This window comes from Lacerta agilis, chromosome 1 (genome assembly GCF_009819535.1).
Source record: "Lacerta agilis isolate rLacAgi1 chromosome 1, rLacAgi1.pri, whole genome shotgun sequence".
Lineage (NCBI taxonomy): Eukaryota > Metazoa > Chordata > Lepidosauria > Squamata > Lacertidae > Lacerta > Lacerta agilis.
Genome location: NC_046312.1, coordinates 83,970,336 through 83,982,469, shown reverse-complemented (window position 1 = coordinate 83,982,469; position 12,134 = coordinate 83,970,336). Strand labels below are relative to the sequence as shown.

General features: G+C 44.7%; 1 protein-coding gene across 1 annotated transcript; it reads left to right on the top strand.

Annotated features, from left to right (window-relative positions):
- The first annotated feature begins 813 nt into the window (after nucleotides 1-813).
- On the top strand, nucleotides 814-11,661 carry CNPPD1 (cyclin Pas1/PHO80 domain containing 1). The gene is made up of 8 exons (XM_033160828.1): nucleotides 814-1,061; nucleotides 4,199-4,301; nucleotides 5,757-5,838; nucleotides 6,716-6,836; nucleotides 7,813-7,941; nucleotides 8,642-8,703; nucleotides 9,202-9,319; nucleotides 10,147-11,661. Exons 1-8 carry the CDS (start codon nucleotides 993-995, stop codon nucleotides 10,747-10,749), a joined length of 1,287 nt encoding a protein of 428 aa, XP_033016719.1. The 5' UTR covers nucleotides 814-992; the 3' UTR covers nucleotides 10,750-11,661.
- The last annotated feature ends 473 nt before the right edge of the window (nucleotides 11,662-12,134 follow it).

The window sequence follows — 12,134 nt, the reverse complement described above, 5'->3', positions numbered from 1 at the left end:
ATCAACAAGATTTATATCCTGCTTTTTCAACAAAAACCTCTAAGCAAATTACATAAAATAATATAAAATATATATTAAAGTACTGATAAAATCAAACAGACATAACATTTATCACAATACAGATAAAAACAGAAGTTTTAACATAAATGTCCAAAATAAAGTTACATGTCTGGGTTGGCTTGCTTGCCTAAACAAGAAATACTCTCTTATTACAGGTGTACTGTAGGGAAAAAATAACATCGTGATGTGCCAGGATCCATCCTCTCGACACGCTCGCTCAAAGGACTAATTCGTATAGATGTGTTCACCCCTTGATTACCAATGTGACTGACGCAAAGCTTTGAAACGGAGTCAATTCACTTATTCGCGGCCAGTATATCAACGATGAGCATAGCTGTCAACTTTTCCCTTTTCTTGCGAGGAATCCTATTCAGAATAAGGGAATTTCCCTTAAAAAAAGGGGGGGGGGGAGTTGACAGCTATGACGATGAGAAATCGAGTGTCGCATATGCACAACCAGTACTTCTATTTTCCGTCAAACTTCCATCCCTCCGGTTCTGTTTGAGGGGTTGCTGGGTTGCAGCAGGCGGATCCCCACCCTGCAAAGAAAAAAGCCAAGTCCCGCTTCCCTTGCCGCCAGAGACGTCCATCTCGGCTGCTTGAGACCTGAGTTGGCAGGACCGGACGGAGGGATGATGAAGGCGCCACACGCGCGGTGACTCATCCTGAAAGCAACCCTTTTGCCCTCCCTCGCGCTCGGCTTATTAGAAGCGGAGGCCGCAGAAAAGCCCGCCTCCTTCCCTCCCTCTCTTCTCTCCCGCCCCAGGAAGAGGAAGGCTGCGCCGAGCTCTTTCTTCTTCCTTTTGCGGTGCTATCCACGGAGGAGGTGTCTTGCTCTCTGGGCAGCTCCCACCCGGGCACCTGCCTACCTACCAACGGGGGCAGCAGCAAGGAGGCAGCCTCGCTTGACGCCCCTTTTCACGCGCGGCGGGATGGATCTGAACGAGCTGCTTTTAGACGAGGAGGGCGCTTTCTCCCTGAGCGGCTTCCAGGAGTTCACGGTGAGCTGCTGCTGCCTGATTGAACCGCACTCCACCCACCCCCCGCACACGCCTTCCCCAGCTGATTGGGACCCCCCTCCCCCGCCCGCCAGCGAGGTGTCTGTCATTCTCCTTTGGCGGGTGCGAAGGACTTCTGTATTTTGCTTTCTGGGTGGCCACGCCCACCGGGTGCCATTCTGTGGCAGTTCCTTCCCTCCGTTGCCTTGAGCTTCAAGGCACCATAAATGGGCTTTGCTGCACCTCTGTAAGCGCGGGCTGTCATCCCAGTTTACTCCCAGGCTCGGTGGGAACTTGGGATTTATTACTTCAGTGTAGATATGGCATATGCGTAAGCAATCTTAAGGGGTCCGTCTTTTCCTGTCTTTCAGCACATTGTTTACCTCCAGATGTTGTTGGGACTGCAACTCTCATCAGCTTTAGCCGGTATGCTAATATTCAGAAATTATGGTAGTTGTAGTCCCAGCAGCAGCTGGAGGGCCACAGATTCCCCATCCCTTGTTACTTACTTGGTGGTGCAATCTATGGCTGTTTGTTAATAACAGGATTACGGAACTTTAAAGTCTGTCCAGACTGATCACCTAGAAGGGTGCACATTGGTATGCCAAAGGGGCCATACTGGTATTGTAAATGACAACATGCTAATTCTTTATTTGCTCAACTTTATCCAATCTTTCTTCAAAGTAAGCTTGGGCCAGGCTTCCCTGGCAGTATTAGATGCAGACTTGCTTAACTTGGTTAAAAGGGTGAAGGAAAATCCATTCTGATCATTACTGTACTTCAAAACTTATTAAGGTGCACCCAAGTGCTGTAAAAGGCACTTCAGGACCTGTGGTTTCCTCCCTCTATTTACTCTGGGGTTGCAGGTTTGGGGATGCATGAGAAATCAAGGGGTAATTTAGGAGTGTTTGGAAATCCTGAAAACAGAACCAGAAGACAAAAGGAAGAATATCATTAAGGAGGGCTGTAAAGAAAAGGCATGAGACAACAGCACAAAAAAGAACTGGTGAAGAATGTTAGAAATAGTACTTTTGTGTGTGGCAAGCATGAGCTTCATAGGGTTTGGTGTTTTCAGGCAGTACATGAGCCTGTTGATTGGTTGTTGACATAAAATATAAAGAAAAGCAAGTTGCTCAGTGCTCAGCTTTATGCTTTCTTGGTAAAACTGTAATATTTTTGTCGGTGAAAGGAGCACTGTCAATAATGTGAACAGATAAACTACACACTTGTGTGCTGTAGTTTTTTTTGTCGGTGTAATATTTTTGTCGGTGAAAGGAGCACTGTCAATAATGTGAACAGATAAACTACACACTTGTGTGCTGGAGGAACTAGATGAAGAAATCTCTGATCCACTAGATTTAAGTGTGGTAGCACTACAGTCCTAATCCCATTTACCTGTACCTAGCAGCAAGCCTAATTAAATTCAACAGAAACTGCCTCTGAGTAGACATTGTTAGGAAGAGCTCTTTGGAGGCTGGTTTGGGGCAGAGTCAGTGCTCACTTCAAAAGAAGTGGTAGGCTCTTTTGGAAGTCAATGTCACTTTACAGTCATCCTTTTACTGTTGCTGTACAGAATGATCAGTTTGGGACACTTGTATGTGTGCTGGGCTTGGCCTTTCATCCAGCCAACTATTTCAATAGTTCAAGTAATAATGCACACTAGAATAAGATCAGAGAGATGTGATAGGTTTTACCACTGAACTTGCATTTGGCTGGGGAACACTGAGAAAAGAGGAGAAGGAAAGGAAAAGAGCAGGCACTCATTCAGTCCTGTAACCTCAATGGGATTCCCCCCCCACTGTGTTTTGCTTCCACATAACCAGTGCTTTTTTCTGGGGGGGATGCAGGGGTACGCATACCCCTAAACATTTTGTGAATCTTTGTACTTTTGTCCATTTACTGTGTTTATTTTTCCCGATTTGAACTATAAAATGGTGATTTCCTTGAGTCAAAAAGAGAGTACCCCTAAACATTTTTTTAAAGAAAAAAGAGCACTGCACATAACAATTGGTATTGGTTGATGCAAATCCTCCACAATAACTGGTAAGAACAAAAAATTCCCAGAGCTGAGAGATGCTATTCAAGTACAGACCTGGGAGCATAGAAGTCTGGAGGGAGCAACTTTTACAGGAATAAAAGAGGATGTGTAGTAGTCTAGAAAAACCTTTGCTGTCTTCTTCCTCCTTGTTGTTTTCTCCCATGTACACGATATATGGCCTCAGAGTCAGGGGATACTTCTCTCCAGACCATCCAAGCTTGTATTGTCCACCCTGAGGTGTATTTCCAGCCTCCTTTTTAATAATAAAAAAAATCCCTTTCCACATTAAGCAGGCCTGTAAGTCTTCTATTCTGAGCATGTGGACTGTGCCACTATAGTGTGGCCCTTTTAACAAGGGTAATGTTGGTGCTTCCCCAGTAAGTCCCAACCATATTGCTGAGTTTCTGACCCTATAAAGTGAATGTATATAAAGATGTAAATGTCACTCGGTACTATACAGTTTGGCCACAACTTTAAGGAAGGATGTGAAAAGCATTCAAATAATTTCAGAAGTTCTTTTATTTAAAACAAATTACTGTATAAGGGAAGATTGAGGGGGCTAGGCAATTCTAACTGGGAAAACTGGGGTTTTCAGCTTCTTGCTATTTAAGCAAGATAGGGTGGTATGAAGGTTGGACTTTCAACTTTGGTAAGGTTTTTTTTCCTTCTTTTTTGGAATGAGTTTGGCTAGCCTATAACCTGAATAAACAAATACTGTATTGAAGGATAACTGTTGAGCATAGTTGTTGAGTGTAAAGCAATCTGGGGGCAACAGTGCAGATTTGTAGGAATAGAAAGAGAGGGGGGCACCTGGTGGAATAAATAGGATGGAGTTTTTGGAATCTCCTTTCCTGGAGATTTTTAACGGATTCTTACGGTATGCCTTTTTGCTGTAGCTCAGTGGTTAGCATGTATGGCTAGGTTGCCCTGCCTAAAATGGAAGCTTGTTGGTAGATATTTATAATTACAGTGTTTTCTCCTACAGATGCTAATTATACCCTTATGCATTGAATTATGAGACTGAGGTGTTGTGTGTGACTTGGGTTGGGGAGAAAGGTGGAGGTTCACAGCACCACACTCTCATTTGCCAGTTTTCTCTCAGTTTCTTCCCAGGCACCAGCAGCTGAGTGATCGGGTACGCAAGAGACTTTACTATGGTTGGGATAAAGAAAGTGCCCTTGATAACCTCTCAAGTCCAGTTGCCGGTGAGTTTGGCTTTGAAAGGGGTCTTAAGGGGAGGGGATAAGGGTGAAAAGCTCCCTTACTTTCCACTCCACACCACCACCTCCTTACCACCCTCGGTACAAACGACATTCAATTTAATTGGGTACAAGCTGGAGGAAATCATTAAGAATTTGACTGTATTCTTTTCCTATCTGTGCTTTTTGGCATTTTGATTGATTGTGGTAGAAGTTTATCAGAGCTGAGATCTCTCTTCTCCCCTTGCTCCCCTCTTTTTCTCTTCCACATAATCTGGAACAGCACTGCTCGTTTCCCCACCCCCAAGTTTGGTTGCTATAATGTGTTATTCTGCCATAATTCTGCTTGGCTCTAATATGGTTAATTACTTCATTTCCTGCTTTGTTCATTTGTCTGCATTGTTGCCCAATTAAACATCCCAGAGCATTGAAGTGGTGGAATGTTGAGTCATGTGCCAGAGAACTGCTGTCTGTGAGAGAACAAATATGTGTGAATACTTCATAGCTAAGAACAAGCACTTTATATAAAAGTGCCCTGAAAGGCGGGGAGTGGTGGCCAGCATGGACAAGGATCAGGGATACTGAAACTTGTAGTCCAGCAACAACTGAAGAGCGACAGGTTGCCATAGGCCTCTGGTTCCTAAACACCTCTATAATTGCTGTAGGCTTCTTGTACTTTTTAAAATATCCCATCCTCCATTTGATGAATGTTCACATATACTCTGCTCTTCTAGTAAGATATCCAGAGTGGTATACAATGATTTCTTCCCATTTTAATCTCTAGTATGAGCTACCAGAGGTTTTCCCCCCGCCTTCAAACTATCTTGCAACTGTGGCTTGTGATTTTATTATTTGTTTGTGTATGTATGGGTAGGATGGGAATAATGGATACTAACATACAGCATGAACTTCTGAGTGACTGATTCAGTAGATTCCTTGTGGTTGCTAAGAGACAAGTATTTCAGAGGCGGAAGTCCAAAGTTGGCCTTGAATTGCTGGAATGAATGCATATATGGTTGATCTTGTCAAGTTGCAAGAAAAGACACATGGGCCATGACACAAATGCTATCAGGGACAAATAACATCAAGGACAAATAGGACAACTGTATACTTAAATACAGTTCCAGATAGGTGTGTTCAGATCTGGGAGAAACCAGGGCAAGTGGTCTAGTCTTTCTACCCAGCTGTCATATTCTTGTTGACATAACCTTGCTTTAAAAAATGATTTTGCAAATGAATGTTGCATCTTTGGAGATTAAATTGATCCCATCCCCCGGTAAGACTCCAGTTTTTATCCCATGTTTTCCATTTGCAAGCACCTTTCTTTGCCAGGTTGGCTACAGAGGGAAGCAGGTCTTGTCTGCTGAAAAAGAGATGGTGCTAAACTATAGAGTATGACAATAACTTGGGGACAAGGGGTTCTGTGCACTGAGTTGAGCCCTGCTGTTTTCTCCTTCCTAGATATTGCTGTTGAATTGCTCCAGAAGGCTGCTCCCAGCCCGATTCGCAGGCTCCAGAAAAAATATGTATCACACGTCTCCCGGTAAGGCTAAGAATGATTTTCTGTTTCTTTGTTGCCCATACAGAGTTGTTTCCTGTTCTGTGGGCTATGAGCTGGGGGTGGTAGGGTTGTTTTTTAAATAATGTTTCAATTTGTGCAATTGCATCCCTGCTGCTTTGAGGATCATTCTCATAAAAGGCAGCATATGCATTATTGAAATATAAAGTTATGTAAACATAATAATAACTTTGTACAAAATCAGCTTTTCTATTAAAAAAAACCAGTTGGGAGGGGCAGAGGGAAGCCTTAAGTTAGGAAACACCCTCCCATTATGGGAACAGTAATAGGTGGGAAGAAGTTGCCTAGAGTGGTTGTGGAGGAGTTTTTGATGAAGTACTAATTTCTTCACGAAATAAATTGAATGCTATTTGAGGACAATTAGAAAGCAGCCTGTGGCCTCTTCAGTGAGAGCTCATAGAAAAATGAGCTGGGGTGGATATAAGCCTAAGAGGTTTTTCCCTGGTTGTGGGGAGGATCTGTGTCCTTGCAAAGCCCTTGCAAAGGCAAACATGAATTTTCGATGCCTGCAGCACCTTGATGGTACTTAGTTGATCCATTCTCATTAATACTTCCAAGCCTCCTTAGCTGTGTTTCATCTTTTGTGAATCTGTGTGGAGTTTGACTGCAGATAAAGATGTTGGGATTGTGCAGTATCCAACTTGCAGTACATTTGACATATGGATGTTTAAGGATGGTTTGTTTGTACAACTAGAGTGGCCCCAAGAAAGGGCAGTGTCTTGATTTCTGTAAGGTGGGATTTTCAAGCTCCAAAAGTTTATGGGGTATAGGTGGTGATCTGCTTTACAGATGAAATTATGATAGAGTGCTTGAGCTGTTGTCTCTTAACCTTTCATCCTAGGGAGGCTTGCATCTCCCCCTGCTCCCTGATGTTGGCCCTGGTTTACATTGAGAGGCTTCGGCATCGCAATCCTGAATATCTACAGCAGATCTCCTCCTCTGACCTCTTCTTGATCTCTATGGTGGGTGCCTGGGTTGGTTTAGAGCAGGGAAAGCAATGGTTAAGTAGTAAGAGATTGTTTGGCCCAAAGACCTCAGCCACAAGGAGCATACACTTTCAATGCTGGAAAAGGGTCCCTATCTTTCTTGGCGATGCAGCTGCCATATCCATTTTGAACCTCCAGCTCCTCAGAACATTTGCTTGCCTTCCATTCCTTACAATACAACTACAGGAGCCTGTGGATCCCCATCTTGAAGGTGCTGTGATGTAATTGCTAAGAATGCTGCTCATGAAATACTATTTGATTTTTTTTTTTTGCCATGGCCCTGAATTTATGGGGTGGCTTTTAAGCAAGCTGCTAATCTCTGAGGTGCTGGTTCCCATTTGATATTATCATGGGAAATTTATACAAAGTTCTTTGAATAAGCTGGTCCTGTGTAAATGGAAACAGTTTTCTTCTCTTTCCCCTGGGCCATAAACTTCAATGTAACTTCCCTGCTCCTCCATAATTTGACTTCTGTCTTTTTCTTTTTGATTACAAGTCAGAGGTCTTCCTGCCATAGGCCCCTTCCCACCAAACTTCAGATATTTGCCTTTTTTGAATGGCTGGCTCCTTGTCTGTCTAGCCCAGGCATCCCCAACCTGCAGCTCTCCAGATGTTTTGACCCACAACTCCCATGATCCCTAGCTAACAGGACCAGTGGTCAGGGATGATGGGAATTGTAGTCTAAAACATCTGGAGGGCCGAAGGTTGGGGGTGCCTGGTCTAACCTGTTAAAAACTGAGAGTGTTGAATTCTTCACACTGGCTGTACAGACTATGGGCTGTACAGATCCCTCTCTCCTTATTACCCGGGAATCTTGGTAAGTTGAGGATGGGATTTTCCTCCATCCTTAAATGGGGCAACTGATTCCAGTAGGAAAGCGGGGGTATCTGTTCCACCGCCATTGAAATTTCACCTTGTGCCACTCTCTTGGTGTCTCTCCTGTTGCTTTCAGATGGTTGCCAGCAAATACTTATATGATGAAGGAGAAGAGGAGGAGGTCTTCAATGATGAATGGGGTGCCGCAGGCAAAGTAGACGTACAGACCATGAACACACTGGAGATGAATTTCCTCAGTGCCATTGTAAGTCTGCTACATGTACCATGTCAGGAAGGGAGGGCTGCTGGGGAATTTTCAGCTGAAGTTCAGCAGAATGTAGATCAGTCACTGTGTTTAGAAGGGTGTGAGAGCATGTTGGTTATAATTTATATACTGCTTTTCTTAGCAGCCTACAGTATGGTTCACAACGATAAATTCATTAAACAATTAAGTCATAAAACTCTTTCAAATGTCAAAATAATAGCAATCTAAATTTACTAGTACAATCAATAAGAGAGAGCAGTGATGAAACGATCAGTACTATTTAAAATGCAGTTACACCAGTTCAAAACCATCCATTAAAACAATTTTTGTAGCAAATACTGGTTTTAACCTGGTGCCTGAATATTTCTGTCACTTGACCAGGGTGGGCATTGAGTATTGCCACTGTTGTAGAAATGTTGCCAAATTGGGGCAGGGGGGCTGAGTGAAAAAAATATTCAGAGGGGTGAACTTACCCCAACAACTTTTCTTGGGAAGCTTCTTCCTTTTAGATAGGGGTAGCGTGGTGATATGGCTTCTCTGACCCTTCCCACTCCTAATCTTCTTGTAGAGGGATCTGCCCTACCAATAGGGTAATTGCGTGTTCCATGCATCATTCAAGTAAGATTTGTTACCTTGCAAGTGAGTGCATAGAAAGAGAATTCTAGCTCCCTGGTTTAATAATTCCTGTTACTTTCTATAGGATTGGAGCCTCTATACTGATCCCAAGGAGCTTTTTGAAATGCTCAGCTGGCTGGAGGGATGGTAAGTACTTTTGCTTTTTCAGGATGACATTGTCCTTCTGCAGCTGGCATAGAAGGAGTCTTTCGGGTTCTCTGTTCTCTCTGGGTATATGCAGTTGCTGCTGTCCATTATGAATAGGCTGAACATGGCCTCAGAGTAACTTTCCACATGCCTCTCAAATACCTGGATTGGCTTCATTAATGTGAACAATGTTCCCCAGAGCAGGAAGGGTCCCACAGTCCCTGATTACTGGCAAGGGCTCATGGGAGTTTGGAATTGAGCAGCTTCTGGAACACAACACATTTAGCTACCTCTGCTGCAGGGCAGTGGGCTATCAAACATATCATCCTGCTTGCTGTCATCTTTATGTGGCTTTGCAGCATAGGGGATAGCAGTAATGGGCATCTGTGTGAGTTGTTAACAGGGAAACGCTTCCTGTTCATGGTGCAGAATGCTGCCAGATTACAAGGTCTATGATGATATGTTATTGAGACAAGAACTTTATTTCCTTTCCTGCAGTGTGGCTGAGAGGCAGGGCATCTGGCGTGGCTGGTTCACTTACACTGACCTGTGTGTCTTAATGGAGCAAACACTGTGGCAGCAGGCACTGGGGCATTTCTACCAGCAGGTGGCAAAGGTAAGGCAGGGCAGGCTCGGCCCAGCTTACTGAATGGGATGGGGGTCGGGGAACAGAGAGCAGCTATCCTATGTGGGTGCCGTGATGCTGGAAATGAATAGACTCTCGATGTCAGGGCATGGGGTTTGTGCATGTGTGTGTGAGAGAGAGGACAGACAGACAGAGACTTACTAGATAGGATCGGATATGCCTCTGTGCAGTGTTATACTGTTGGCTGATAATTAGTTGATAACAAATTTACCCTTTCTATTCTAGGCTGCTTTTCAATATAGGCCCTTTAAGTAGCTCAAACAAAAAATCTACTGGAGACATACAAAACAACTAAACCAACCATAACGTGGCTAACAACAGCAGATATAAAAATCCAGAAGATAAGCAACAGAGCTAGCAGCATTTATTCATCTAGCCTAGAACATCAGTGAATCAAAGTTTTTAACGTATTCATTGAATAGAAAAAGCAAACAGGTGTGCCAGTCTTCCCAGGGTTGAGATTCCACAATCAGGGTGCTACTATTTTTTATTTTAAAAAAGGTTCAGCCAATCTGGTCTCACCAAATGATGGAATCTGGATGAAAACATATTCTTGTACCCTCCTATGTGCTAGGTAAACCAAACCTCTGCCTTTGAAAAGAACAGTGTTCAGGGCAGTGTTCTTACCAGTGTATATCTGGTTGCTGCTGTGGGAAAGTGGGACACTAGGCTGGGTGGGCCTTTGAATGGATCTCACAGGAATCTCCTTGAGCTTTTCTATACGTGATCTCAGGTGGATTATTCCAGGTGGGGCAGAAGGCATGGTGCATACTGACATTTGTCATCTCTTTTCACAGCTGGCTTGCCTTCTAGGTGTGATGTACCTAACAGGTGTTGCTGCTCTCCTTGCTTCTACTGCAGTGGTTCATCACACTATACATGTGAAAAGGTCCAGTCCTACTGAGTTTGCCAGCACAAGGGATGCTCTAGCTGCATACCTGCCTCTTCCTTCTTCAGTCCAGCATCTGGATCATGGCTTAGTGCTACCTAACAGCTCTCCATGCACAGGAGCAGAGAACAGAACCATTCAAGGAGAGAAGCAGCAACAGCGGCAGCAGCCAGGAAGCAATGGTGTAATGGCTACAGCACTCTACCTGTGGGGCAGCGTCCTTAATGTGTTACCTTATCCGCCACCAGCCCCCACCAGCCCCTTGCTTTGTCCACACTGCAGTCAACCCACCACCTGCGTGGCAGCCAACCTCACAGTTTGCACCCATCCTGCTCCACAGTTGGCCCCCTTTGGACTTGCTGCCCACCGCTCCCGCTGCTCATGCTGGGGTTGGCCTCTTCCTGTGTCCTCTAACTGCAAAGACTGGCCTGAACCTCTGGCGTTGAAGCAGTGCCCCTCACAGGCTGCCTTGGAGCTTGGGAGGATCAAGGCTTTCATGTTCCCTAGCTAGGAATGCAGGGGAGGGGATGTAGCTTGGGGCTGGGGTGGGGGCACCTTGATGGGAAATGCTTTGGGTGTCTGGAAAATGTAGGGCACAAGGCAGGAAAGAGTGGGAAAAGAGGTACCTATCAGTCTGTGCCCCACTGGATGTCAACTTCCCTTTCTGACCGCAGGACTTTTCTGCCCTCCAAAATGGTCACTTTGCTTAGGGGCCACAATGAGTCTTCTGGAATGATGCATCCCATCTTAGCTGTGTAAGGTTGGGTAGGATGAAGGACTGAATCAGCGAGGCCTGGGCCTGTTGGAACCAGTCTTCTGCTACAGCTGAGCCGTTTACCTGCCTGAAAGGCCTGACTATATTTTTGTCTGGCTATATTGAGTAAAACTTGGGGTGAATTCACACACCTTGGGAGAGCTAGTATAGGGCACCATGAATGGCCACCTAGCTTGGCTCTTTTTGTGTGGGAATTTGCCTGGGGCACTTGGAAGTAATCATCTGTGGTGACTCCCTATCATGGTGAAAAATACCAGCAATTCTACACATTCAGGCCACCAAGTGATTGCCACACAATTAACATTACTTTGGCCTGTGCCTGCCTACCTTGCTTTCCTTTATGAAGACAGTGTCCTTTGCTTTCTAAGAGCCATGTAGGACTAGCCTGGAGTTTTCTTAACCATAAGTCTGAGGAGAAAAGGGCACCGATTTGCAGGGGGAGGCTCATGATCCATCAGGTCAGGTCAGTGTTTTGGGATCTCTGCTTCTGAATGCTTGACTGCCCCCTCCATTTCTTGGGCTGGGAGGGGGTGGAGGGATGGCGACCACTTCTTACGCCCTGTTCCTACCAGCACATTTTTGCTGTAGTTTTTTCACTATTTCTTGTAGATGGGATCTCTTCTAATAAATATAGCTGTTGGTGTGCAACTGTGTTGCCTTTCTTTTTTGTACTAAACCCCAAGCCAAGCGCTGCCAGTTCCCTACTAGCTTCCCTTTCTTTGGAAACAGAAAAACCTGTAGAGTCACAGTGAGCACAACTTGTGAAAGTTTTACGGTGTATGAAATGTTTTGGGAAAGGGGTGAAGTGCTCTTGCGGTTGTGCCAGGCCTGCAAATAGGAGCTGGGGGGTAGCCATGACCTAATCCCTCAGCCTAACCCACCTTACGATTGTTCTAAGGATAAAAGAGTAGAGGTTGTTACAAGAAAAAATCTGCCCTTATTCCCTTATGGGGTACCCAAGAGCCCCTGTAAAGTCCTTTGCAGGTTCTCCATTGGTAGGAGTAAAAAACAGAGGCCAACCAGAGAATAATTAGAAGCAAAGCATCTAGTAAGTTTGATCTTTATTGTTCTGTTGCAACAGGGTACCTTCCTCACACACAGGTGAGCAGGGAAGAACCCCA

Coding starts and splice junctions, on each gene's coding strand:
- CNPPD1 (XM_033160828.1), top strand. CDS start 993: ATGGATCTGAACGAGCTGCTTTTAGACGAGGAGGGCGCTTTCTCCCTG. Junction 5,839..6,715: donor TATGTATCACACGTCTCCCG/GTAAGGCTAAGA, acceptor CTTTCATCCTAG/GGAGGCTTGCATCTCCCCCT. Junction 6,837..7,812: donor ACCTCTTCTTGATCTCTATG/GTGGGTGCCTGG, acceptor TGTTGCTTTCAG/ATGGTTGCCAGCAAATACTT.